At 38.3% G+C, this 24,231-nt stretch overlaps 1 protein-coding gene across 1 annotated transcript; it reads right to left on the minus strand.

Annotated features, from left to right (window-relative positions):
* Positions 1-2,013: 2,013 nt before the first annotated feature.
* Positions 2,014-21,715, minus strand: LOC131440741 (uncharacterized). Its single transcript, XM_058612271.1, has 5 exons — positions 21,485-21,715; positions 21,281-21,416; positions 20,351-20,957; positions 4,952-5,748; positions 2,014-4,890 (listed from the first exon to the last, which is right to left on the minus strand). Exons 1-5 carry the CDS (start codon positions 21,499-21,501, stop codon positions 4,147-4,149), a joined length of 2,301 nt encoding a protein of 766 aa, XP_058468254.1. The 5' UTR covers positions 21,502-21,715; the 3' UTR covers positions 2,014-4,146.
* Positions 21,716-24,231: the final 2,516 nt, after the last annotated feature.

Raw genomic sequence — 24,231 nt, forward strand, 5'->3', positions numbered from 1 at the left:
TAATTAAATTATTTTCCAATTTTTCAGCTCCACATCTATCATATTTGTTTCTGCTTTTCTTGAATATCCTATTCTTTATTCCGAATTTCTTATTCATGCTCAGTCATCCATTTCCGAGAAAAGAAAAAAAAGGGATTAGTTTTTTTAATGACTTCTTTGTAAGGTCGGTCATGATGGTTTGACGGAAAAGAACTGAGAAAACATGCGTTTTTATTTAAATTATATTGGCACTTGGTGGCGTGATGTTCAGAATGACATCAACTTCTTCCAAGTAATTACTTTTGTCTCTGAAGCGACTTCCGTAATAAGGACATACATTCACTTCTTTTGATTTCCACCGTGAAGTGATACCCATAATAAGGGTCACAGTCACTTAACTTGGTTTTTACCGTGTAGTGACACCGGTAATAAGGGCCAGTGTCACCATCTGCTCAGGCACTTTTGGGCATCAGGTGTACACTTACTCACAATCGAAATGCATCACTACCAATTTGATACAACGCACCCAAAGGCACGGTAAAATGTATATTGTACATACCCACAAAACACATACATACATACAGGCTCACACACATACGCACATGCATACATACCTACATGTATTTCACACGCAAGTATTACAACATTGAGTTACTATTTCTACTCTAATAGATCCTAACTAAAACTAGTGTGCCAATAGTCATCTCATTAGTAGAGTAACCATGTTATTTTAGCGATCACTCGACTTTCAATAAATGAATTGTGATAAAATCGAATACAAAGTCTTTGCCTCGTCTATAAGAAGCAATATCGCATAACAGTAGTTCGGAGTAGAGGCACTGACTAGAGCGCTGCACTGGATTTCTAAGATTTGGGAGGAGGAGATTCTACCGCAAGAATGGATGGATGGAGTGGTATGTCCCGTCTACAAAAAGGGGGATAAGGTAGATTGTTGCAATTACCGCGCAATCACATTGCTAAACGTCGCCTACAAGGTACTCTTCCAAATCCTTTGCCGTCGTCTATCACCAATAGCTAAGGAATTCGTAGGGCCGTACCAAGCGGGATTTACTGGAGCCCGCGCCACTACGGATCACATATTCGCGATAAGACAAGTACTCCAGAAGTGTCGTGAATACAACGTACCCACGCATCACCTATTCATTGACTTCAAAGCGGCATACGACACAATCGATCGAGAACAGCTATGGCAGATCATGCACGAATACGGTTTCCCGGATAAACTGACGCGATTGGTCAAAGCAACGATGGATAGAGTGATGTGCTACGTCCGAGTATCTGGGACGCTCTCGAGTCCCTTCGAATCTCGGAGAGGGTTACGACAAGGTGATGGACTCTCTTGTATCTTGTTCAATATTGCCTTGGAAGGTGTAATTCGAGGAGCGAGGATCGACACGAGTGGCACGATCTTCCGAAAGTACGTACAACTTTTTGGCTTCACTGACGATATTGATATTGTAACACGTAACCTTGAGAAGATGACGGAAACCTACATCGGACTGAAAGCTAAAGCTAGGCGTATCGGACTGGCCATAAATGCGTCGAAAACAAAATACATGAGAAGAAGAGGCTCTAGAGAAGAAACACTACGCCTCCCACCACGAATATTGATAGACGGTGACGATATTGAGGTGGTTAACGAGTTTGTGTATTTAGGCTCACTGGTGACCGCCGAAAATGACACCAGCAGAGAAATACAGAGACTTTTTTTGGCTGGGAATCGAGCGTACTTTGGACTCAGAAAAACCCTTCGATCGAGAAAAGTACGCCACCGCACGAAATTGACCATCTACAAAACGCTTATTAGACCGGTTGTTCTCTATGGTCACGAGACGCGCCCTCAGTGTTTTCGAAGGAAAGGTGCTGAGGACCATCTATGACGGAGTGCAGATGGAAGACGGAACGTGGAGACGGCGTATGAATCACGAATTGCAACAGCTGCTAGGAGAACCACCTATCGTACGGACAGCTAAAATCAATGTCGGACGACAGCCCAGTGAAAATGGTTCTTGAATCTAATCCGACTGGTACAAGAAGAAGAGGAGCGCAGCGAGCAAGGTGGATCGATCAAGTGGAGGGTGATCTCAGAAGCATCCGTGCCTTGAGTGGCTGGCGACGAGCAGCCATGGACCGAGTTATGTGGAGACGTTTTCTTGATACAGCAAAGGACACCCCAGGCCTATAGCTGCTAGGTAAGGTAAGGTAAGTAGTTCGGAAATGGTTCAATACTGATGTTTTAGCGAAGCAAATGCTCCAAATTTCATGTTACTTCTGAAGTTAATCTATCAAACAGAGATAACAGATCTCACTATAACTAATGGTTCTCGTATATGAAATGACTAATGGATTTGAGATGAATGGTGGTACCGTTCTATCTCTTCTAATGGTCGATCGTTAGTCCTGAGCTGGAACTGTGGCCTTTATTACCATTCTTGCATGCACTTACTCTTACATTTCTTTCACACATCATCTCATCCATCAGGTCACAAACGATACATCCTCACAATACAAACTGGATGAACATCGTTCGACAGCTATCAGTGGTTTGCTCATTGGTTAAGTCATTATCATTTCGTTCTATTCTACAATATTCTATCTCATTCCAAAGTAATCCATTGTACAAAAACCACCAATAAACGTCACATATGAACTCGATTTACCGTTCATTTGTTGTCATCGTGTGAAACCCAATTGGGATACGTTCACTCCACTTCACACTGGTAATAAGGACCGGTAGTATGGAAATAAAACATAAAAAAGAGCTCAGCCCCGGATGTTGGAGCGAAATGCAATCAACATCCTATTCATTTAATTCATTCCATATCTTATTCATTCAATTATGAAGCTAAAAGCTGTAACGCATATTTAATTCAATTATGAAGCTAAAAGCATATAACGCATTTGTTTACTTTCTTTTTCAAATTCCAGTGCAATTCGAAAGTTGGTGGATTTTGTCATTATTCTATGTGAAGTGTTAGATGGAAGGATTACTGAATGGATTGTAAATATTGAAAAAAAGCAAACAAAGAGAAACCGTCATTTGCGCTTGGGACCTTGTCAATTGTAAGATTGTGAGCAAATGTTAAGTTTACTAAATGGATCTACGAAACCCACCCTCAACAACTTGTTTGTTTGACCAATCGGTATTACGCGAATTCTGTGTACCAAAAATACGAAACTGAAACACAATTCCCCTAGATTGTGTTCCAGCACATCAAATCTTCTAAGGAAACCGTACATCGAAAATTGTAGGAGGGATAGGATTACGTGATACAAATGTGGACTAAGAGTTCATGAGTTCATTCTGTGCCACCTATACTTCACATAAGTATTACAGAAAAGTTATTTGGATAAAAATCACATTCCTTTCACGTAGCATTGAAGTGATGATTTTTCTGATTGTACGGTGCTTGACAATATGAACGGAATCGCACTAATTGACCTTTTCAAACGATTGGGCATGTTTCTCTGGGAATATTTCATCATATATTGTTTAACACACTTTTATGTTTTCATACCGGATCTTGCAGTCGGCTTATTATATGAAAATCTGAGTTCCGTTTCATTATTTTTACAATGCAAATCACTTGAAACGACCTCCAAAGTAAATTACTTTTATCCTATTCTTGCATTCTTCCGTTCATATGGTCTTCAAATACATATTTTGAGTTATCTAAATATCTGTATACTTATTGTTTCAACAAACTCTAGTATGTGTGGAAGGTCCATGTAGGCTTATCAAATAGATACACCCATTAGTTCTTTAATTATTTATTGGTAAAATATAATAAAACCAATACTAATTTAAAAAGAAAACATAAACAGTACATTTGACCAAACTTAATTTGATATATATATTTTTTCTTTACATGTTCATTGGTGCTTTTCTACAATCAACCCGATACATGTCAATAAATCCGACATATAAAAGATATTTCACAATGTACTATATCTTTATGTTATTAAAAAGTAAATTTTACTGTTTACTGTCATTTGTGCATCTCTACTGCGATACTGCACTAAAACACCTTCAGCATTTACATGCTGAAAGAACACTGTTTTTTTCTGTTTACAAAAACAAATATTATAAACAAATTAGGATGCGAAATATGAAATATAAATCTCTATGTGCTTTTTACACATATTCTAAAGACTATTTTCTCTCGAAAGAGACAGATCTGGTGATAAATTCCGTTTTGATTCATCCGTGTCATCTAGCTGATTTAGAACGTCATCATCATCAGAAATGTCGTCTACGTCATCTAGAGCAGATGATTGTTGATTCTTCACTTCCAAGATTTTATCATCGGCCGTTATTTCCTCCTTTTCTTCTATTGTGATTTTATTTTGCTCAGCTGATGTTCCTGGGTCAGCGTCATCTAATGCGCCTGTTGTTGAATCAGTTTGTTCAATAGATGAGTTTTGTTCTGTCTCAGAAATTTCCTCGCCTAGAAAATCACTGAAATTTAAATTTACTTTTACAATTTCATCTTCCTTATCCGATGAGAAATCAACTGAATTTTGCCCTTGAGGAGAAATAGAATTTCCTTGTGTTCCAGTGGAATGATTGATTTCTTGTGTATTTGTCTCCGTGATTTCATTATTGCCAATTTCTGCCATTTCAACATCTTCCAGTTGAGGAGATTTATTTTCTGACATCTCAACGTCTTCGGGTGAAACGTTAGAGAGGTCCTTCATTTCAGTGTCCTGAGTGACAGTTTCATCTAATCCTATTACATCACTTTCAATAGGCGGGCCAGTTTCTTCTGCACTATTTAATGAAGCTCGTTCACTGAAAGTGTCTTTGTCATCAGTAGGAGCTCCCTCGATAGGTGTTTCTGTTTGCTCGAGTGATTTTGTATATTCACCATTCAAATGAACGGACTCGGGCTAAAATTAGGAACGTCAACAAGAATAGAAAAACAGGATGTAAATTTCAGATAATACTTACTGTTTTTATCTGATCAGATTCGGAAATACCGTTCTCGTTCTCTTCAGTATTCCGCTTATCTTCGTTTCCCATATGAACTATAAGATTTTCATTACTTTTCTGTATCTCATGTCGATTCACATCCATTGGTGTTGAATCAGTACTTTGCTCACTTGATTTTTCACTTGTGTTGCTGTTTATGACTTTTTTTGCTGGCCTTCCTCTCCGCAGTTTTCCGTTTCCTGATACTAATGCATTTCCATTTTGTGGTCTGGGACATTTCTTCTTAAATTTATTTTCTTCGTAATCTGCATCATTCTCGTCATCGTTGTCCTCCTTATCACCATCTTCGTCATCACTGAAGTTCAATTTATCCACATATTTGATGCTGGGGGAATCGGAGAATTTCACCTTCTTTTTTGCAGAATTCGGACTTTCGATACGTTCTGTTATCAATATACTCTTTCGTTTGCCAACTGAACTTCCAATACTCGTGTTGTTTTGTTGAAGTTCCACAACGTCTTCCTCGTCCAGACCTATAAACTCTTCTTTTCTCGGTTTTCGTAGATTCCGCGTGTTTAAATCGTGAGCAATCGTTCTATTCATGTAACTAGAAAGATCCACATGTTCTATTTTGACGAATAGGGGACGCAGTTCAACACCGAAGATTTGATTAAGTGCAGCTACGGACGGAGACACTGGAATAGATTTGATAGGCGAATGGGGAGTCCCGTATTTTTTACGCAACTTGGTCTGTTTCTTTTGCAATTTCCGAGGAATTGGAAGTTTTATGAAAATTTTGTCGTTTTGCTTAGAAACTGAAAATAGAAATAAAAATAAGGATTTAATGTTATGACCATGGTTGAGAAAATTTAGAGCATTTGTTCTAAAGAATTTTTTTCACCACGAAAATTACTAATCAAAAAAACATCATTACAAATGCAACTTTCAAATCCAGACATAAACAAATTTAAATTTGATAAATTAAAAATACATTAATGCTAGTAATTCACCATCTAGTATTCTAAAGTTAAAATTAGGATTCAATATAACTTTATTTCCAAAAAAGGAAAATAAAATGATTCGTTCCGAAAATACCAATTATATTAGGATTTATATGAATGTCAATGAGCTGGAAGCAGCTTCTTGGTCTTTGAGAAGACTTTAGTAAATGGGTACACGAGCAGCGTCACCTGTACTGAAAATCGAGTTACTTTTTTTTTTGAGGAGAAACTCTTAGGAGACCCGGAAATGACCAACCGAGCAGTTAGCTAGGAGCACACAAAAAAAATCTTGCCCCGGGCATATTAAAACTTAAAAGTGGCGTTGCTACCTCCTATATTTTGGGCCAAAACAATTATTCTTTCTAAGTTCATAGTGGTTAGTAACTGAATCGTTATCTACTCAAACTTTTACTTCATCGTAAAAAATAAGCATTGCCAAAGTTGGCATGACTACACTTTAATCAGGATTAATTAATACGCAAGTTACCTGAAAATTTGCCCTCGACATATTAGAGCGCAGAGATGCACTTTAGTTGGGTAGGTTTGGATTAAAAAAATTAGCTAACGACAGGTAAGAGTGTGTGATTGTGTAACATTCAATGCATTCAATAATAATTGGTAGGTTGGTAACGGCTGGGTAACGCGCAACACAGACCCCATTGAGGTCATCAGCCTCTTCCCAGTAACTCTTATCCCTACCTCCCCGTGGAACCGGCTGGGCTGCGAGCAACCTTAGGGAAGATCGGGTAACCAACCCCGGTGGGAATTTTGGTCGTAGGCTGACAGGGAAGGGGGGTTTGCTTCTGCAAGCCTGAGCGTCTGTTCTCCAGGTTAGGAGCGGCTCACAACAGCGTCTGTTCCCCATGTTAGGGGCGGCTGAACGATGTCCGAGTGCCAGTGTAGGAGTCTAAGCTCAACTGTGCACTATGTTCCTCCGGAAATTTAGGGGGTTGGTGTCCGGCCCTGCGAGCCAGCCGTAAAAAAACTATTGCAACGGAAAATCAGCAAGAAAGTAATACGAATCGAGACCAATTGCAACAACCCCTGCGACGAAAAAGGACTTGCGATTGGAAGCTCGGTACGTGGAACTGCCGATCTCTCAACTTCATCGGGAGCACCCGCATACTCGCCGATCTACTGAAGGACCGCGGGTTCGTAGCGCTACAGGAGGTGTGTTGGACAGGATCTATGGTGCGAACGTTTAGAGGTGATCATACCATCTACCAGAGCTGCGGAAATACACGCGAGCTGGAAACAGCTTTCATCGTGATGGGTGATATGCAGAGGCGCGTGATCGGTTGCAGGTTGAGGATAAAGGACCGTTTCTTCAACTTTAGCATAATCAACGTGCACAGCCCTCACTCCGGAAGCACTGATGATGACAAGGACGCATTTTACGCGCAGCTCGAACGTGAGTACGACTGTTGCCCACGCCACGACGTCAAGATCATCATAGGAGATCTAAACGCTCAGGTAGGCCAGGGAAGGAGTTCAGACCGACGATTGGAAGGTTCAGCGCCCACCAGCTGACAAACGAAAACGGCTTACGACTCATCGATTTTGCACCTCCAAGAACATGGCCATTCGTAGCACCTTCTTCCAACATAGCTTCCCTTATCGTTACACCTGGAGATCACCACAGCAAACGGAATCGCAAATCGATCACGTTCTGATTGATGGAAGGCACTTTTCCGACATTATCGACGTCAGGACCTATCGTGACGCTAACGTCGACACTGACCACTATCTGGTAATGGTGATACTGCGCAGAAAACTCTCCGTCATCAACAATGCACGGTACCAACTACCGCCACGGTACAACATAGAGCGATTGAAGCAACCGGATGTCGCTTCAGCTTACGCGCAGAATCTCGAGGCAGCGTTGCCAGACGAGAGCGAGCTCGATGTGGCTCCCCTAGAAGACTGCTGGAGTACAGTACAAGCAGCCATAAACAACACAGCCGAGTGCACCGTCGGGTATGTGGAACGGAGTCGACGGAACGAATGGTTCGACGAAGAATGCAGAGTGAATTTGAAGGAGGAGAACGCAGCGCGAGAGGTAATGCTGCAGCATAGAACCCGGCAGAATGTGGAACGATACAAACAGAAGCGGAAAGAGCAGACCCGCATCTTTCGGAAGAAAAAACGCCACCTGGAAGAAGCGGAGTGCGAGGAAATGGAACTGCTGTACCGCTCTCAAGAAATACAGAAATTCTACAACAAGCTCAACAAATCCCGCAACGGCCCTGTGCCGCGAGTCGAAATGTGCAGCGATAAGGACGGGAGCCTCTTAACGGATGGACGTGAGGTGATTAAAAGGTGGAAGCAGCACTTCGATGAGCCCCTGAACGGCGCGGAGAACGTAGGCATGGGGGTTCACGATGACGGGAGAAACGACTACGTCAGTGCAGCAGAAGACGGAAATGATTCAGCTCCCACATTGAGGGAAGTTAAGGATGTCATGCACCAGCTCAAAACCAACAAAGCAGCTGGTAAGGATGGCATCGCAGCAGAACTCATCAAGATGGGCCAAGAAAAGTTGGCCACGTGTTTGCACCGATTAATAGTCAGGATCTGGGAAACCGAACAGCTACCGGAGGAGTGGAAGGAAGGGGTAATTTGCCCCATTCACAAGAAAGGCGACCATTTGGAATGCGAGAACTTCCGAGCGATCACAATTCTGAATGCCGCCTACAAAGTGTTATCCCAGATCATTCTGGAACGGTGTGTCCAAAAACTACGTAAGGATCTCGGGTGAACTATCCAGTTCATTCGGATCTCGCCGAGGACTGCGACAAGGTGACGGACTCTCATGCCTACTATTCAACATCGCCTTGGAAGGAGTAATGCGACGAGCCGGGCTTAACAGCCGATTTTCACGAAATCCAGTTTGGACAGGTGGTGAATGCGTCGAAAACAAAGTACATGCTAGTAGGCGGAACCGAGCACGAGAGGATTCGTCTAGGAAGTAATGTCACGATAGACGGGGATACCTTCGAGGTAGTGGAAGTATTTGTTTATCTCGGATTCTTACTAACGGCTGACAACAATGTGAGTCGTGAAATACGAAGACGCATCATCAGTAGAAGTCGTGCCTACTACGGGCTCCAAAAGAATTTGCGGTCAAAAAAGATTCACCCCCACACGAAATGTACCATGTACAAAACGCTTATAAGACCGGTGATCCTCTACGGACACGAAGCATGGATCATGCTCGAGGAGGACCTGCAAGCACTTGGAGTTTTCGAGCTACGCGTGCTAAGGACGATCTTCGGCGGTGTGCAGGAGAACGGCGTGTGGCGGCGAAGAATGAGCCACGAGCTCGCTTCACTCTACGGCGAACCCAGCATCCAGAAGGTGGCCAAAGCCGGAAGAATGCGATGGGCAAGGCATCTTGCAAGAATGCCGGACAACAACCCTGCTAAACTGGTGTTTGCCACGAATCCGTTTGGAACAAGAAGGCGGGGAGCGCAGCAGGCAAGATGGGTGGACCAGGTAGAACGTGATCTGGCGAGTATTATGGCGTACTATTGTTGATTATGTGTTATCTTAAATGTGATGTAGTGCAAATAAATGTATGTAATAATTGGCAGTGGACTTCCGGTGAAACCTTCAAAGAGTGAGCCCGTTGTGGAGAAAAATCGCCATAAGACTCAACAAGAAACAGTAAGTTTCGAAAGCGCACACTTTGCAGAACGGTGCGGTTTTTATAGTTAAACGCTCTATTTATTTATTTACACTCAACAGACACAATTTGGTCCTAATGATTATTCGTAAAAATATTCAGAAAATTTGTACCTATTCTGCTTCGTGACACAATCAAATCATACCCAGATGAAACACAATTGAACAATCTCTGCAAACCAGTAACAGAACCTTTCGCGCCATAGTTGGTAAGTAGTATAAGAAGCCGAAGAAAAGCACTGATAACATTAATATCAACTTCGTTGAGCGAAACGGGACAGTCACTTCTACCGTTGAATATATCTGCTATTATCAAAGCGCGTGATAATTCCCGTCGCATTTGTTATGTGTCGAGACCGATTAATAACCCATCACTTTCGTAACTCGGTAGTTGATGAGGATCGGTCCATGGCAATCGGCGATGAGCGAAGCGAACAAATCTGCGTTGTATCGCATCGATTCTATAAGCACCGTTCTGATAGCATGGATTCCAAACTACCGAGCAGTGTACGTGAGTTGAACCAACAAGCGAACAGTAATGGGATTTTAGACAGTGTACGTCTGTAGAGTGCCTAGTCATCCTCTTTAAGAAACCTAAGCTATGGGAAGCTGATACAATGTCTGATGTGATGCTCAAAAAACCGACATATTTCTTGTGTGTCCGAACCAGGCGCGTAGCCAGAGAAAATTTTCGGGGGGGGTTTTAGAACATGGTGATAAATCAACACATGTACAATTTATATCACAATGTTTCCCATGGGTTACAATTTTTTGTTTCGGGGGGGGTTTGAACTCCTAAAACCCCCCCCCCCCTGTATACGCGCCTGGTCCGAACCAATACGTTCTCCAAATTTTATTCACGAGGGTAACCCAAATTCTTTCTACTGCTCATTCACATGTTTCCAGAAATACCTTGAATTTGATTTCAGTTTACGTCAGGGGTTCCCAAAGTGGTCGATCTAGACCCCTTGGGATCGATATCTTTTTTTTGCAGAAGTCGACATAAACAAAAACTGACTATTGGGGTCGACGAGGTCTATAAATCGACCTCCTATTGTTTGATATAAGTTATCATTTGAAATATTTACGCTAAAACAGTTACGCAGAAAATGGTAAGTATTTCACATCAATATTAAAAAAGCAAGAAATTGAATTTTCAAAGGAATTTGTTGATGGGGGTCTGAGGCCTAAGTTAAATAGTTTTTGAACCCCTGGTTTATGTTATACTTTATACGTGTTCGGGTATGGCTTCAGTTAACAGTTTTCTTGTAATGCTGATTTATCTGCACGATTAGATTACGCAGGGAAAGCTTCGGCGGTCTGTCGTCTCGATCGTCTCGGTACAAAGTAGTCGATTGCGTAGCTCATTACATTAGATAACGCACAGCTGCATTGACATCATCGTAGTCGAGAGCTTCATCCCAGTCGATTTGTGTCAAGAAGTCGGTCATGTTGGAGTAGTCGGCTCTAATAAAATTATAGCAGATGATGTCCGTTGTAATGCAGACGTTCTTGAATGACTGTCTCGTTCTGTTTAGTGAGGTCAACAAAACTATTCACCCTCGAGCTGTTCGAAACATCTTTTTTCCGCACAAACTATGGAGTAATTAGTTTACGAAGATCGTTTAATTACATACAGCATTACTAGTGCATATAAGAAAAACATAAAACCTTTTTTTAGTCATCTAGGGGTTTTATTTACACGTAACCGATTTCTTCCGAGCGCACATGCATGTTTTATTATTTTTTACATACTGAAGATCACAGTGTCACAAGTCGATGAAAACCATGATGAAATTGAACGAATTGGGCTTCGAATTGCTCCCTCATGTACCGTATTCTTCAGATTTGGCCCCCAGTGACTTTTTCCAGTTCTCAGACCTCAAGAGAATGCTTGCTGGTAAAAAATTTGGAAGCAATGAAGAGGTAATCGCTGAAACTGAGGCCTATTTTGAGGCAAAGGACAAATCGTACTACAAAAATGGTATCGAAAAGTTGGAAGATCGCTATAATCGCTGTATCGCCTCTGATGGCAATTATGTTGAATAATAAAAACGAATTTTGGCAAAAAAATGTGTGTTTCTATTAGACGATACGAACTTTTCAGCCGAACTGTTATGCCTGCAATTTCAAAGCATTTTGTACAGAGCTTTCTTCGTTCGTTATAAACGACATGATGGCACAAAGAACCTAACACAATATCGTCAAAGCCAGGGCTTCCGCCATGGTATAACAAATTATCATATGGACATACGCTGTTTAAATTGTAGTAATTCGCTTGCAAGCACGTCTGTTCTATGACCGATACCCTCAGATGAATTGTCATGCTCTGATTGTGATAGAAACTATAAAACCAATTATTAATGCGTGAAAGGCATCGACTATCCCATCATTCTATATCCGTCCCCTATTTTTGTGATTCTACTATGACATAGTTGAGGACGTTTCCAAGAGTTAAACATAGATTCACTGAACAAATCAATTCATATTCATAATCTTTATAAGATTCTATACTGGTCCTCAGAAACCAGTTTCAGTTTTCAAAAAGGAACTCAAATACTCCCTGCAAAAGGTGGATAAGATCAAAGTCGACAACTTTTCCAATTTTGTGAGTCCTATTGACATCTAACAGAAATATGAGCATAACACAAGTATTGTTTCATTGTTCAAATTATGACGAAATGAAAGTAATCATTAGCAAACTTAAAAACATGAACATATTGTGCTGTTTTTGATAACAACTAAAAAGGCTCATATGCTTCCAAATTGATTTAAAACTGCTATTGAGCCCATACAAATCTTTGGACGAGACAACGCAAACGCAAAATTGGGTATTGTCTCCTACTTTTCACTTGTTGAAAAATACTCATGATGCTAACAACTGTTACTCATATTTGAGCTTGTAATATTTTTCCCGGTTTTTTACTAAAATTCCCAAACTTTCTCTCTGTTTTCCCGATTTTCCCGGTCATATGCCACCCTGCATTTGCAGCGCAAATCGTTATAAAAGTACTACCAACACTGGGAATAAAATGTAAATACAGGGTGATTTTTTAAGAGCTTGAGAACTTTTTTAAACAATAAAACGCATAAAATTTGCAAAATCTCATCGGTTCTTTATTTTAAACGTTAGATTGGTACATGACATTTACTTTTTGAAGATAATTTCATTTAAATGTTGACCGCGGCTGCGTCTTAGGTGGTCCATTCGGAAAGTCCGCTTTTTTATCGACAAATTTTGTTCAGCGATGAGGCTCATTTCTGGTTGAATGGCTACGTAAATAAGCAAAATTGCCGCATTTGGAGTGAAGAGCAACCAGAAGCCGTTCAAGAACTGCCCATGCATCCCGAAAAATGCACTGTTTGGTGTGGTTTGTACGCTGGTGGAATCATTGGACCGTATTTTTTCAAAGATGCTGTTGGACGCAACGTTACAGTGAATGGCGATCGCTATCGTTCGATGCTAACAAACTTTTTGTTGCCAAAAATGGAAGAACTGAACTTGGTTGACATGTGGTTTCAACAAGATGGCGCTACATGCCACACAGCTCGCGATTCTATGGCCATTTTGAGGGAAAACTTCGGAGAACAATTCATCTCAAGAAATGGACCGGTAAGTTGGCCACCAAGATCATGCGATTTGACGCCTTTAGACTATTTTTTGTGGGGCTACGTCAAGTCTAAAGTCTACAGAAATAAGCCAGTAACTATTCCAGCTTTGGAAGACAACATTTCCGAAGAAATTCGGGCTATTCCGGCCGAAATGCTCGAAAAAGTTGCCCAAAATTGGACTTTCCGAATGGACCACCTAAGACGCAGCCGCGGTCAACATTTAAATGAAATTATCTTCAAAAAGTAAATGTCATGTACCAATCTAACGTTTAAAATAAAGAACCGATGAGATTTTGCAAATTTTATGCGTTTTATTGTTTAAAAAAGTTCTCAAGCTCTTAAAAAATCACCCTGTATATACCTACATAATAAACGATTTGAGCTATCTTGCAGCCCTGCTCGCTAACGTGCAAGATATATTTTATTTCAACCAAAGTGATTGTTAGGAATCATTTAAACAAAGCCCTCTCACAAAATAAGAAACAACATCAAACTAATCAGTCGGTGTTGAACAGTCGTTCGCACCGCACGCGTATAGCTCTTGGCTCCTGGAATTTTATTCTGGCTACCTAGAGTTTCATTGATTGAAGGCTTCAGTCTTTTTCAAGGCTACCTGAATCACTAACAGTCTTTTTAAAGACTATCAATTAGTCAGCCTTTCTCAAGGCTATACAAAGAGTGATATTTGAGTGACTAAGTGATACAAAGAGTGATATTAGAGTGACTAAGAAATTAATCAGCCTTTTTAAGGCTAGCTATTCAAATAACTATTCTTCGAACTAATCAGTTTTTATTAAGACTACCACAAAATCAGTCTTTATCAAGACTTTTCCAAACTAGGAGTCTAATCGAAGACTAATTTAGCCTAGTTAATTTAATTTAAAATTTCATTCATTTCAAAAATGCCTGCGTCCAACCGGAAAGGCAACAAGCCTAAGGCTAAAAATAATTCAATACGAAATAAATCACAATCCGTTATTCAACATTTTTCTAATAACATTCACGATCTTATAGAATCTGAATGTAAACATAAAAGACAACGGACGGATTTCCCTTCCGTTGATCCTATGCCGTCTAACAATATTTACGAGATTCTTCCTGAATCCGATTGTAGCGACATAGAAGAAAATTCTTCAAAAATTCCCTAAATGGACGCTTGTCGTTCTGGGAAGAAACATCAATCTATGCCACCTGTGACGGTGATGATTTCCGACTTCAAAGCATTCCGTACTGAGCTTTCTACTTTTCTCCCGGAAGTAAAAGTCTCATTTCAAATCGGACGAAGAGGAGAATGTCGAGTCTTGGTAGATGGATTGGAAGATTACCAACGTCTTATTCGATATTTGTCCGAGAAACTTCATAAATTTTAGTCATATGATATAAGATCAGACAGACCCTTCAGGGCTGTCTTGAAAGGCTTATCAAATGATCAAAGTACTAATGAAATTAAAAATGAACTAAAAGAATTGCTTGGTTTTGCCCCTTCCCAAGTAATACTTATGAAAAAAAAAAGAGCGAATGATACTTCTAAACCACGCTCTGGAATTTCCCATGAGCTTTACTTAATACACTTCAATCGAAGTGATGTTAACAATTTGAAAACTTTAGAAAAAGTACGTTTCATTTCCCACATTAAAATTCATTTGGAACATTATAAACGGCATAATCGTATTGCAAACTTAACGCAATGTCGTCGTTGCCAAGGCTTCGGCAATGCAACCAAAAATTGTCATATGGATATACGGTGTTTGAATTGTGGTAAATCGCATTCGAAAGACGTTTGTCCAATGAATGAAAACACTGATAAATTTTCATGTTCAAATTACGATGGTAATCATAAATCCAATTATTTGAAATGTCCTGTCAGGGAAAAAATTTTAAACGCTCGTTCGCTTAGACAACAAGTCAAATCAACGACCTTAAATTTACAGAACATACCTGAAAATCAAAAAACCGTTACAAATGCCACGCCTAATTCTTCTAAGGCACCTATTTCTTCGAATTTAAAACAAAAAACAGGTACGCCTGCCAATTCTTCTTCTAACGAAAACAATTTATTGACAGGTAGATCACGAGGTCGAGATCATCTTCTACTGTCAGTTATGCTGGTATATTAGGTAGAAATCTACCACTTAATTCTTCAAATGTAAATAAACAAAACACAGGACCGCCTTGCAGTTAATCTTCTAACGAAAACAATTTATTAATAGGTAGACCGGTCAAATCATCTTCTTCTAATGGCCGGTAATGATATAACTGAAAATAAAATGATCTACCTACAAAATCAACTTTTTCAAATGATTATTCGAATGAATTCGACTTCATCACTTTTTGAAGCATTTCAAATCGGATGGCAATTTGCAAATAATATTATAATGAATTTAAAATTTAACAGTGATGGTGAATAATTATTTGAATATTTTAAACTCGATTTTTGAAATCGAGTGAAGATGAATTTTATAATTCTCTCAAAGTTCACAAAATTCATATTGCCATTGTGACAGAAACTTTTCTTAAACCAAATGTCAAATTGAAAAGTAATCCACATTATGTGGTTTATCGATTTGAAAGGTTTACTGGAATGGGTGGTGGAGTTGCCATTTTTGTCCAACGGCAAATTAAACATCGAATTTTACCTTCTTTCAATACTAAAGTAATTGAAAGCTTGGGTATCGAAGTTGAAATCATTCATGGAATTTATTTCATCGCTAGAGCATATTTGCCATTCCAATGCACCGGCGAACAATTAAATTTCTTCAAAGGCGATTGGCAAAAACTCACAAGATATCGACCGAAATTTTTCGTAATAGGGGACCTAAATGCTAAGCATGTCCAGTGGAATTGTAGGCAAAATGACAGTAATGGTAAAATACTTTATAATCAACTCTCAGCTGGTTACTTCACAGTTCTTCATTCCAGTAATCCGACTTGTTTATCTTCCGTGAAAAACCCGTCTACAGTTGATCTGGTTCTAACGGATCAAAGTCACATTTGTAGTGAACCGATTACACATGCTGACTTTGACTCAGATCATCTTCCTGTAAAATTCAGACTTTCCAACGAAGCTTTAAATAATCCAATTAGTTCTATATTCAATTATCATAGAGCTAATAGGTTGGTTTACAAATCTTACATTGAAAATCATGTGGATCATGAAACTATTTTAGAAAATTCTGCGGACATCGACACAGCAATTGATAATTTGAATCGTTACATTATCGAAGCTAGAAATCTTTCAGTTCCCAAAGCTCAAACTAAATTAAATTCTCCTATCATCGATGACAATCTTCAACTGCTTATTCGGTTGAAGAACGTTCGTCGACGACAATATCAATGTTCTCGTGATCCTGCTATGGAAAACATAGTTAAGGATTTACAAAACGAAATTTAACATAGATTTACTCTTTTGCGAAATGAAAATTTCGCTAAAGAAGTTGAACAAATTAAACCATATTCTAAACCTTTCTGGAAACTTTCTAAGGTTCTTAAGAAACCTCAGAAACCAATTCCTGCTCTCAAGGAAGGAAATCAAATACTTCTTACAAATGGCGAAAAAGCTCAAAAACTTGCTCAGCAGTTCGAGAGTGTCCACAATTTTAATTTGAACGTTGTGAGTCCTATTGAAAATGAAGTCTCACTGAAGTGTGATCATATTTCAACTCAAGTGTTATTACCAAATGACATTATTGAGACGAATTTTGATGAAATTAAATCAATTATTAGGAAACTTAAAAACATGCAGGCCCGTGGTAATGATGGAATTTTTAATATTCTTATTAAAAATCTTCCCGATGTTGCCTTGAGACTCCTGGTTAAAATTTTCAACAAGTGTTTTTCATTAGCTTACTTCCCAAAAAGATGAATAAACGCTAAAGTAATTCCTATCTTCAAACCTGATTAAAACCCAGAAGAAACATCAAGTTATCGAGCTTACTTTCTTCGATCAGTAAACTTTTTGATAAAATTATCTTGTTGAGAATGATGTCTCATATAAATGAGAATTCCATTTTTTTACCAGAGCAGTTTGGATTTCGTCATGAACATTCAACTACTCATCAACTTGTAAGAGTCACGAACATAAAATCAAATAAATCTTCTGGGTTATCTACTGGAGTTGCTCTTCTAAACATAGAAAAAGCATTCAACAGTGTTTGGCACAAAGGATTAATAGCAAAAATGTCTGATTTCCAGTTTCCTATTTATTTGATCAAAATGATTCAAAATTATTTAATTAGTCGTACTCTTCAGGTTAGCTATCAGAATTGTAAATCTGAATTGCGACCCGTACGAGCCGGTGTTCCGCAGGGTTCGAGCGTAGCTCCAATCTTGTATAATATTTTTACTTCTGATCTTACAAATCTACCCGTTGGTTGTCAGAAATCGCTATTCTGTGACGACACAAGTCTGTTAGCCACAGGTAGAAATCTAAGAGTGATCTGCAGTCGCCTACAAAGAAGTTTAAATATTTTCAGTGATTATGTGTCAAAATGGAAAATTAAACCAAATGCAGCAAAAACGCAATTAATTATCTTTCCTCATAAGCCAAGAGCTTCTTTTCTTAAACAATAATCACATTCTCAAATTAAATGGCTTGGAATTGACATGGTCTGATCAAGCTAAATACTTAGGTTGAACATATGACAAAAAACTCACTTTCAAGGATCATATTGAAGGAATCCAGGCAAAGTGTAATAAATATATTAAATGTTTATATCCTCTTATAAACAGAATTTCTAAGCACTGTCTAAAAAACAAATTGTTAATTTATAAACAAATTTTCAGACCAGCCATGCTTTATGCAGTACCAATTTGGTCAAGTTATTGTTCCACCAGGAAGAAAACGCTTCAAAGAATTCAGAATAAAATTCTGAAAATGATTTTGAAGCGTTCTCCCTGGTTTAGTACAAATGAGTTACACAGACTCACAAATATAGAACCATTAGATGTAATGTCACATAATATTATAAGCAAATTCCGACAAAAATCGATGCAATCTTCAATTGAATGGATTCGCTCTCTGTATTAGTTAGTAAGTTAGTATATAAGTTCCTTTTCCCCATTACACAATACAAGTAGGTTTAAAATTTTCCCTACACAAAAATCTCAGAATTGCGGAAGCAAATGATGTCCTCATGATACCAACCAAATCATATATATAATAGGGCTGAAAAGTCACCACTTGTGACTGAACACACAATTTATATCTAATTTAATTTTAACTCATATTCCAATAAATAGTTATTTAAAAAAACGCACTCTGTGCGGTTCGTCAATGCCGTAGAGAAGGTTAATGTGTACTTCTGCAAGAATACCATTTGTGGATTTATTTTGTGCGCCGTTACCTCATCCGAGAGACATTTTTATCGAAATTTTTCTGTTACCTAAAATTCGAAGGAAACGCCCCGATCATGCAGAATGATCGTGATAAGCACCTCTCATCACCAATATCAACAAACTGAACGGTTCTTTATAGGGCATCCAAATTTTCGAAGAATTATTTTTGAAAAATTACAGGGTTGTGTTTGACATTAAAAATGCAATTTTAAAACTCTCATCAACAGATTTAAATTTTAAAAATAGGCAAATAATTGCGAAACACTATAAAGGATTCTGAAGCTAATTTTATGATGTTAGAACCTTCAATTACTAATATATCATCGTCAAGTGCGTATTTTTAATAATATTTATAGCAAGTTTTTTTTGCAAACTTTCACCTATATGAAAATTTTCAACGCTTATACATATCTACGAATCAGTCTTCTCTAAAGATCTACTTCTTAAAACTTATGTATTTCTAAAATCTACAATCTAATTGACACCAATATCTACTTTTTGATAAACTGCATTTACCCCTTAGAAATAAGTAGTATTTGACGATTCATTCTTTTATACTGTATTTTCCGATTCAATACAGACTGACGTCAGAAAAAAACGGTAATCACTGATGCTGTACGATATTCGAAGTTCAAATCGATATTTGAGCTACTCTGATTGGTGTGAACGAACGATAATGTGTTGTTGAAAAAAATCTGGTTCGTGGATTAACAATGAAAGAGAAGTCAGAAAAAAATACTACCGCATCGTTGGATCTTATACACTCAGACGTGTATGGACCGCTTGAGATACCGCCTGTAAGTGGATTTCGTTATCTCGTGACTTTAATTGACGATTATAGTCGCTATTGTACGATATTTCTGTTGAGGAAGATATCAGATAGCCGATCGTATAGAAGAATACTGCAAGTATGTTTACACACAATTTGGTAAATATCCCAAGCGCATTAGATCCAATAGAGGAGGAGAGTATTCGTGCCAAACGTTGATGGATTTCTATCGTAATCACGGAATTCACCCCGAATTCATAGCAGGATATTGTGCCACAACAAAATGGAGTGGCGGAGCGCCGTAATCGCTATATAATTGAAATGTGTCGCTGTATGCTAATAGATTCCAGAATGCCAACAAGATTTTGGGCTGAAGCAGTCAATACGGCAGTGTACCTGCAGAATCATCTTCCTTCTAGCGCAGTGGACACAACACCTTATGAGCTGTGGTGGGGACGAAAACCGAACGTTTCACATCTGAAGGTATTCGGTTGCAAAGCATTCGTTTACGTACCACAGGAAAAACGAAGCAAACTTCAAGATAAGGCTAAAGAAATGACTTTCGTTGGCTATTCTGATAATCACAAAGCATACCGGTTTATCGAAATAGCTGCTAACAAATTAATTATTGGCATAGATGTTCGTTTCTTTGAGGAGGAGTTTGTTGAAACCAGTAAGGACATTCAAAACTGATAGAGGAATCATATGAAGACATTCTGCAACCACTATCACGGATTGCAGAACTAAACCAGTCGTTAGTAATCCAGATGGTACCACTAATCAAATAGATGATGGAATATCAAGTGCAACCGATGCAGAGTTCAGTTCTTGTGATGAATCCTATCATGAACATTTGGAAGAAAGCGTTTTACGAAGATCGGAAAGATCAAACAAGGGAGTTGCCCTTGCAATAAATTTGTTCGGGAAATGTGAGAGCTGGATATCCTGTTAATATGATGTCTTTGACTTTACATAATCCAATTCAACAAATGCGATATACAAATAAAACAAAATTACCTTTCCCTTTCAATGCATTTGGTGATAGATTAGGCGGAGAACCTTTTTTCCCACCAGCTTTTGTCGGGGTCATAGTAGGGGTAAGTTTTGTCAACATAACTGGTAATACAGATCCGTCCTCTTGTTTCGATCTTTTAATTGCCACTTCATCCTGCGGTCCCCAAGACCCACGACTTCTCTTTTGTCCTCTCTTTTGTTTTTCCTTCTGTTTTGTGAATCCATCGCAGATTCTGCTCAGCCCATCTAAATCTAGTTTCCAGAGTACTACATTACAATCTTTCATAGAAGCAAACTGTTTGCTAAACCGTTGTGCGTTTTTGTAGTTTTTGGCCAGCTTCTCGTATTTGATACTAATTTCTAGTAAGTACAAACACGTTACACATGATCTCACTGTAACATTATTACCAAAATGTATGGTACTGCACTGTTTGGTAAGATAATCTACCACTCGATTAACTTCTGGCTCAGCGATTATGTTTTCCGATTTGCACACAAAACAACCATCGCCATCGAAATCTGAACTTGCTTCGATGGTCTGTTTAAAACTAAAAACACGTCCGATGTTAAAATGACATTCTATACAAATGCGACATCCGTTGGAAGGAACCTACAGAATAAGGTATAATAAAAGATTAACCACATTACAATGTATTGTCTTATAACTAGTTGATATTTATGTTATGTTTCTGTATACTAAAGGATTTTCTGGTAGCACCTTATAGCGATTCAAACATTATCAATTTCGCGCATGCCCTTAAACATATATTTTATCTAAAATGCCTCTACATTTTTTCAAGGGTAGCCATTTTTACCGCCGAAAATATATCACCAGTTTTTTCAAACGAATATAGGATTCTTATGATTAAGGGCAACTTTACATGATTTTACAGTAAACACAACAGTGGAAAACGGGACGCCATGTCTACTTACGGTAATATTATACATTTTTTTAATTGCTCGAACAGTAGAAGAATCGTCCACAAGTATTTGCCGTTGTTTTAAGCAGAATAAACAAGTTTTGTTCCTGCTATCCATTGCGAGCGTTTGAGTATATTTCTGCTTCCAGCTTTAAAATTAGATGTCTCGAGGAATAATTTACAAAGTAATTATTTTATATCATTCGTATAAAATTACATTTGGTTTTCAGACATCCTAATTTCAAGCAGAGTTGAACCTTACATACATTAGATTATGCGTTTCTAAAAACTATCTTCACGAGTTTGATGTGTTTATATATTTATTTATATATATTTGCCCATTATTTTCTAGCTAACAATATCCATGAAATGTTTTCCGCCGCAAATTCCGAATCCGCATCACTTTCTCCGACTTATAAACTGACGTTTTGACTTTCCCGGTATACCGAGCTGGCAGATTGAACTTTTGAAATTCAACAATGATTCCAGGGATGCCAGGGCAGCTAATAGTATACGCAAACCGAAAAATATTGAATATTGAGTATTTTCAGACCCTGCCAGCTTGAAGCGAAATCAATTTTCAGTCAATTTTCAACGCCATCGCACGGCACCACATTCGACACATCTCGGTTGATTTTTCATTAGGGCGTATAAGCAAGTGACAGTTTCTCTTTGTTTACTTTCTCTTATATTAATTACCAAGCGGTTTCCACGTTTATCACTCAACTCTTTGCATGAAATGATACCCGAAACATTCGACTTTCAAACAGAATAGTGATATCAAAGAAAATCTTTTTAATCACATCACAATAATCGAAAGAGAGAGTGATTAAAGAGAAACTGTCAGTTGCTTATACGCTCTAATGAAAAATCAACCGAGATATGTCAACATATTGGGTACTCAATGCTGATATTTTGGAGCGCACGAATTTAACATTTCTCTTCTATAATTCACTTCCTTAGAATCACTTACAGAATTTAATTCCCAAATTCAGTTTTAGAAATCATTTGCAGGTTTAAAGGATCTGGAACTAGATCATGTGGAATTTCGAATCAATTCCAACTCTAGTGCAACAACCGATTCCGAATGAATTTCGCCTACAACCGGTTGATTCGGAAATCTGCCGAAATTGAGTGAGAAGATGCGGGCTGAATTGTCAATTCTTCTTCTTTCCCGATTTTACACGTTTTCGTGCTGATTTTCAGTTTATTTTCAAATGAAAACATGACATAACTGAATATACAAATTTAAATCTTCATGTTTTTCGGATATACAGAGCTAGTAAATAATCAGTTCTTCTTAAAATTCCAACATAAACTGCAGAAATTGGCTGGAAATTAACAAAACGGCCTAACTTAGTCAGCATCATCCATCTCGCTAGCTGGAGTGTAGTGAAATGGCTTAAGTCGCCTAAATTTTACACTAACACATTCATAAAATGAGCGAATATTCAATTACATTTTTAATGTCACTGTCATCGAGAAGCCAACTCAGGAAAAAATTCTAGCACTGAACCGATCGAGCAATGAAAAATCACGCAGCCAAGTAAGAATTCATTGCGCATTCCGTCATTTAGATATTGTGGGATTCTGTGACTGAATTAAATTTCTTCAGATAATTTACACAATTCTAGAACTAAGTTCCAAAATATGCAACTAAATTCGGTGCCAGTCCCCGGTTCCGAATTTTGTTCTCGAGTGTTCAGAACTCAAATTCTGATGTATAGATAAAAATATGGTGGCAAAAAGAACTCAACAGCTGCAAACATCGGATAAATTTCACAAATCAATTCTTTTTAGAACCATTAAAATATTGATAATTTGAAAGGAAAATATGTTGAGTCGCCAGGTCATGCAAGCAGTTCAACATAAGCTGCTGCGCGCTGATGAGTCAAAGACGAAACGTAAAATAGCTTTTAAAATGTTCACCTTGCATAAATTTGGGGGTTAAAAAATGCTTTTTGCCATTCTTTATAGAAAGGTATTAAAATTGCTGGAAAACCGACTTTCGAACGGAGCCTCGGAGACCCATAGTGTTATAACCATTCAACGCAGTTCGACGAGATCGGAAAATGTCTGTGTGAGTATGTATGTGTGTGTGTACTTTTCGAAGATATAAGATGACCAATAAAACGCGATTTTTATCAACTTATAATCGTTTGAAAGCTACTGTCGGGCCATTGATCAAGTTCGAAGATGAAATGGCTGTGACTTTTGGTACCGGAGATATGATGATATGAGTGACGTAACCGACAAAACGTGTTGTATTTTTACGCAATCAATTTTCTCAGAGATGGTTGAACCGATTTTAACAGACTTATGCTCGCTTGAAAGTTACTGTCGGGCCATTGATCGAGTTCAAAGATCAAACAGCTGTGACTTTTGGTTCCGGAGCTATAATGGTATAAGTGACGTAACCGACAAAACACGTTGTTTTGTATCGCTCTAATGTATATAAGGGTGCCAATATTTTGGGATCACCTCTAATTTCGTTAAGCGCTATTGTTCAAAAGTTGAAGCACCTAGGAAAAAGTCCTCATGCAAAATTTGAGCCCAGCGGTTAAGGTTTGAAAAGGTTCGATCTTGAAAAAATACCATAGGGCGGAGTACGTGAGATTTCCGAAATTGAAAATTTTTTTTGATGTCAAACGTCTTAGAATTGCATGAAACGTCGAGATTTAGTGTCATCTCAAAAAAAAATTTTATTAATCGACTTTCTGGGACTTATTTGAAATTTTGAGTCCCAGAAAGTCGATCTTTCGAAAATTTTTTTACAAGTTGATACTAAATCTCGACGTTTCAAGATTTTTGGCATCAAAATTTTTTTTTCGTTTTTCTGAAATTTCATGTATTCCTCCCCTATGGTGATTTTTCAACCTCTCTGAAAATTCACTAAGTAGACTAAAAAGGGTTTTTAGATTAGCATCACACTTTTCATACAAATAGGCAACGTAAATGTCAAGC

The sequence above is a fragment of the Malaya genurostris genome, chromosome 1, assembly GCF_030247185.1.
Source record: "Malaya genurostris strain Urasoe2022 chromosome 1, Malgen_1.1, whole genome shotgun sequence".
In the NCBI taxonomy this organism is placed as follows: domain Eukaryota; kingdom Metazoa; phylum Arthropoda; class Insecta; order Diptera; family Culicidae; genus Malaya; species Malaya genurostris.

Bases quoted from the DNA above. Each gene is read 5' to 3' on its own strand.
- LOC131440741 (XM_058612271.1), bottom strand. The intron at 20,958-21,280 runs GTAAGTAGACAT...CTTATTCTGTAG, and splicing joins AAAAAATGTATAATATTACC to GTTCCTTCCAACGGATGTCG. The intron at 4,891-4,951 runs GTAAGTATTATC...TCCTAATTTTAG, and splicing joins AATCTGATCAGATAAAAACA to CCCGAGTCCGTTCATTTGAA.